This window comes from Mus caroli, chromosome 1 (genome assembly GCF_900094665.2).
Source record: "Mus caroli chromosome 1, CAROLI_EIJ_v1.1, whole genome shotgun sequence".
Taxonomy (NCBI): domain Eukaryota; kingdom Metazoa; phylum Chordata; class Mammalia; order Rodentia; family Muridae; genus Mus; species Mus caroli.
Window position 1 is genome coordinate 6,641,854 of NC_034570.1, and position 5,450 is coordinate 6,647,303.

General features: G+C 40.6%; 1 protein-coding gene across 1 annotated transcript in view; it reads right to left on the reverse strand.

The window, feature by feature from the left end:
* Positions 1–5,450, reverse strand: part of Cpa6 (carboxypeptidase A6) — a 364,349-nt gene that overhangs the window by 141,566 nt on the left and 217,333 nt on the right. The window contains exon 3 of the mRNA XM_021160312.1: positions 3,532–3,656. Within this exon, the coding sequence (XP_021015971.1) occupies positions 3,532–3,656 (125 nt within the window). The remainder of the gene's footprint in view (positions 1–3,531; positions 3,657–5,450) is intronic.

Consider the following 5,450-nt stretch of genomic DNA (forward strand, 5'->3'; position numbering starts at 1 on the left):
GTGTGTGTGTGTGAGTGAGTGTGTGACTATGTGAGTGAGTGTGTGAGTTTATGTGTGGTGTGTGAGTTTATGTGTGTGTGTATGTCTGTGATGTGTGTGTATGTGTGTATGTAAGTGAGTGTGTGAGTTTATGTGTGTGTGTGTGAGTGAGTGTGTGAGTATGTGAGTGAGTGTGTGAGTTTATGTGTGTGTGTATGTCTGTGATGTATGTGTGTGTATGTAAGTGAGTGTGTGAGTTTATGTGTGTGTGAGTGTGTGTGAGTGAGTGAGTATGTGAGTTTATGTGTGTGTGTGTGTGTATGTGTGTGTGTGAGTGTGTGAGTTTATGTGTGTGTGTATGTCTGTGATGTGTGTGTGTATGTAAGTGAGTGTGTGAGTTTATGTGTGTGTGTGTGTGTGTGTGAGTGAGTATGTGAGTGTGTGTGTGTGAGTGTGTGTGTGTGTGTATGTGTGTGTGTGAGTGAGTGTGTGAGTATGTGATTGAGTGTGAGAGTTTATGTGTGTGTGTATGTCTGTGATTTGTGTGTGTATGTAAGTGAGTGTGTGAGTTTATGTGTGTGTGTGTGAGTGTGTGTGTGTGTGTGTGTGTGTGTGTGTAGGTCAAATGTCAATTTGGGGGAGTTGTTCTCTTTTTCCACCATGTGGGTTCTGGAGCTTCATTTAGGTTGTCAGGCGTGGCAGTGGGCTCCTTTATCCAAGAGCCAACTTGCTGCTTCTGGTTATGATTCTTATCTCAACTGGGCACAGCCCTATAATGGTGACAAGAACTATTAAAACCTTTTCAAATGATCTCATTACTTAACACAGAACTACATACCTCCAGTTCTCAGACTAGGAGAGGACTCTTAAAAATGTAAATTTCATGCCATTTTTTTCCAGGTATCTATTAAAAGACTTTTTTTTTTTTTTTTAATGGCAGTGAGTCATCTTACTGAGAGGGTTGACCACCCAGGGCCAGAAACAATGAGTCAGTCACATTACTTCCACTTTACAGATCACTATAGTGATATATCCTGTATAGTTGTACAGAGTAAATGATAATCTTTTGAAAATACCCCAGGCTACAATAATAAAAGTCAATTAAAATGATCTCTACCTACTGTGCCTATGGAATTTAATTGACTCTTATGTGCTATTATCTTGGGAGTAACAAAATGGGTAATTTTAAGTGATTGTTCTTTGTGAGGAAACAACTGACTTAAAATACTTATTTCCCCCTCTCTCCTCTGTGACACAAAGTGTGATTTTTTTTTTTCTATATCAGTCCCATGTGAACTATAGTTAATAGCAGGAAGTAGAGGCTTGTTAAACTAAGTGGTATGTTCTTTTCTACTGAACAGTAATTAATGAAGCATGCGAGTTGTTAGTGTACCTATAGATATAATTACCAAGCCCTTTCCCACTAGACATTCCGAGTATCAAAGCTCGCCTTCCAAGCTGCAGAAGTGAAGGGAATGTGAGCGATATGAACAATGGTTTCCTGAACAGCTGTGGTTCTATTCTAGAAGCACAGACAAAACTTTTCTACAAAATGCATGCCCGTGCTTTAATGAGCTGCAGATATTGTTCTGTTTGTGCAACCAGGGACATCCCTGGTACCTTGCTTGTGTCATCAGCAACAAACTTTCTTTCCAGGATTCATAACCTGCTTAACTCATCCTTCTTGTCTGCTCTCCTCAGTCTCTCTCTCCATATATATATATATATATATATATATATATATATATATATATATATGTGTGTGTGTGTGTGTGTGTGTGTGTGTGTGTGTGTGCTTTCTTGCCTCCTCCAATCCTCTACATTCTCCCACAATTCTGCCCTTAGTCTCCACCTTCTTTATCTGGACTAGATACCACTGATAAACCCTTGAACCAGTATTTCACTGGGAAAGTTACTATGCCAACCTTTCTATGTCTTTATCCAACAGACCACCAACCCTTTACCAATGTTAGATTCTCTTCTCAGCAGCAACCAGGTTGACAGTTCTTACTTCTGTGTTTTTCTCTTGGTAACATTCTTTAGAATCCATTTTTTCACACCTTGTAAATAATTTTGTTTATTACTATAGAAACCACCAGCTAAGTTTTCTTTCCAATTACAGGTTCCCCTCTCTTGTCTACTTTTTTGGGGTGGGTGGGGAATGCCATCTTGGAACTGGCCTAGAACTTACTGTGTACCCCAGGTTGGCTTAGAGTTTGTAATTCTCCTGCCTCGACCTCGAGAATACTGGTATTAGATGGTACATGATGGCTGGTTCTATTATCTTTTTTTAAAAGATTTATTTATTAATTATATGTAAGTACACTGTAGCTGCCTTCATACACACCAGAAGAAGGCATCAGATCTCATTACAGATGGTTGTGAGCCACCATGTGGTTGCTGGGATTTGAACTCAGGACTTCTGGGAGGGCAGTCAGTGCTCTTACCTGCTGAGCCATATTGACCATATTTATTCCTTCCATGTTAGAAGATGAGTCTGTTTCCTACTGTTCAAATCTTCTCTTTGGTATCACCAGTATCTACCACATTAATGGTCCTTCCCCCAGGCTGTAGATACACCACACCACGTTTCTCCTTCTGGCACAATTTCAAGATTTCTGAGTGGCCATTGATGCCGTATGACTTAGTGGTCACTTCTTGCTCTCTGCTCTCTTATAACCACTGCTAGGAGATAGATTCTGCTTCGCATCTGCCACTTTTCTGTCTTCCATTCCTCACAACTGAACCTCCCCACAAACGTTGGTAATATAATTTCCATCACCAAATTCAGAGACTAGTTGGTTCCTTTCTTGCTCAGTATCACTGCAGTTGTGGATCGTCATCCCATTCTCTGAAACCGTTCTCTTCTTTGACTCGCATAACTGTCTTGACTTACTCTCTTCTGCTGCAACTCTTGGTTTAGAAACCGTCTGAATGTGCACATTCATTCGCATCTGTCTGCTCAGTTTTCTCCATGCTAGAAAACCCAGTGTCCTCCTCGACTTCTCCCTCTTCTCCCTCCAACAGAGTGTAGAGCTTGGGTAATTTTACCCCGGGAAGCCTCCCCTGGCTATTTGGACTATTTCTATCTTCTGCTTTTACAGTCTCATCCACAATATGGGGCACTTTTGTTTATATCCTCCAGGGGGCAGCACCACTCATAGTGGCCTTGTATCTTCCTTTGCTTGTCCCCAACATATGGCAGGTCCCTTATCCTGTCTTTTATGCTGCAGAGCAGGCATTTCTTCTCTGCCTTCCTTTTGGCCTTTTTAGCAATACCAAGTGGCTTTTGTCTCTTTATACAGTAAAAATTTGCATTGCAATTGGTGACTTAGTGTACACAGTGAAGTAGCATGTCTATGTGATTTCTCCTACTCCCTATTAGGCAAATAAGTTCTTCAAATATGGATATACACATGTTTATAGTCTCACAATGAAATACCACTTAAATAAAACCCGTGTGGAAACTCTTGATAAACAATCTGAATACAGTCACTATTCAATTGGATTTAGTACAAATAAAATTTGTAGCAAATAAAAAAGAATGCTTACTTGTAGTAGATGTGGGTTTCCTGTAAGAACGCTAACAGGGTTCTGGAAGCATTTTGGGAAATATGGACATCAGTAATTGTCCCCTCTGACACATAGGAGATACTGCTGGGCTGCCACAGGTCCACCTATAGTGCAGGAACCAACCTATAATTCATATGTAGTATAAGTGGGAAACCATGTCATGATGACAAGCATATCATTTTGTTGGATTATAGTAGCAGCAAATATGTGCAGAGTAGACTCAATGCTTATGCCTGTAGGGTTAAGCTCTCATTTCATCTGGCTTGAATTTGTGCCCCCAATTTCATCAGAGTCAGATGAATTTGATGAATAGAATTTTATCTCAATTCACAACACGTTTACATCACAAGGTAAAAAATGAGGTGAAGGTTTAAAATTATTCTTTTAAATTTACTGTATAAATATTTGAATAACTTCAAGAAAGAGAACGGTATAGACTTTTTCTGCTACATGAGGAAATTGTGGTTCATTATATTTGGTAGCCTTGCCCCTACTTTTACAGTATTGAAATAGGGGAGACAGGCTTTCATTGGTGGGGGGCAAAGGGTCTGCTTTCTTTCTCTTATGTAGATAGTCTCTCTGCTAGCTTGCAAGGACAAATCTGAGTCAGCTAACAAAGCAGTCCACAGTGTGGGCAAACTAAAGTGAGGGGCTCGAAGAGCTGCAGAGGGTCATTCCAGCCATCTGTTAGCCCTGGGCAAGGATACGGCTAGATCTGTATCACACTGTCCCCAGAGACAGGTCTGAACCAATCTTGTAAGACTCCAGAAGGAGACAACTTGACAACATTCTAATTTAAGTCCCTGCCATGTCCAATAAGATTGTCAGACACATTTCTTAATCCTTCATGCTGGTGCACAGTTTCATTTCTAACCTTGATCCACTCCTTTTACTGAGGATGATTTCTTCCCCATGGAAGAGGCTTGTTCATACCTTTGCTTGCCTTTACATTAGACTCCTTAACAAGACTCGCTGTGCCTTTAACCCACTTTGTTAAGGGGCTGGAGAGCCATAGTGAACAAAATAATGTGAATCACCACTCTGGAAATAAGTTTGTAGATGGTATTTTTCTGAGATATGTGCTAAAATAGAACCCTCATTCCACAGAGTGTCTTTCCCATTGGAAAGTTCCATGGAGATAATAAACTCAAGAGGAGAAGTCTAACTTTAGAAAACCAACACTACTAACAGTGGTGGGAACATCTGTATGCAACTCCAGCCATTTGAGAGGCTGAGGCAGGAGGACCATGAATTTGAAAGCAGCCTGGGCTAGACCCTGTCACAAACAAATAAGCAAGCAGCAAAAACAATAAATCCCCTAGATGATCAGAAAGCACTAGAACTAATGGGGACTAACAAGAATAATGTATAAAGTTAGGAATCAACATCTGGCCACATCAGGTACATACAATTTCAGAACATAGGGAAATCAATGGAAGTTTCTATTTTTTTAGACTTTTAAAAAAGTTAGTGCACAAGGCTTTATTACAGAATATGCATACTTACATGTAATCGTATCTTGTTTTCATTTATTACCTGTTATCACCCTCTAATTTTCCTGCTACTCCTTGCTGGTTCCCTTCCTCTCCCTAACAGTGGTCCCTTCTGATATCATGGTACCTTTCTTCCTATTTCATGATTCACCATTTCTCTCTCTCTCTCTCTCTCTCTCTCTCTCTCTCTCTCTCTCTCTCTCTCTCTCTCTCACACACACACACAGATGCAGAGAGAGAGAGAGAGAGAGAGAGAGAGAGAGAGAGAGAGAGAGCACATGACCAAGGCAACTCTTCTAAAGGACATTTAACTGGGGCTGGCTTACAGCTTCGGAGGTTCAATCCATTATCATCATGGCAGGAAGCACGCAGGCAGATATGGTGCTGGAGGAGCTGAAAGTTGTA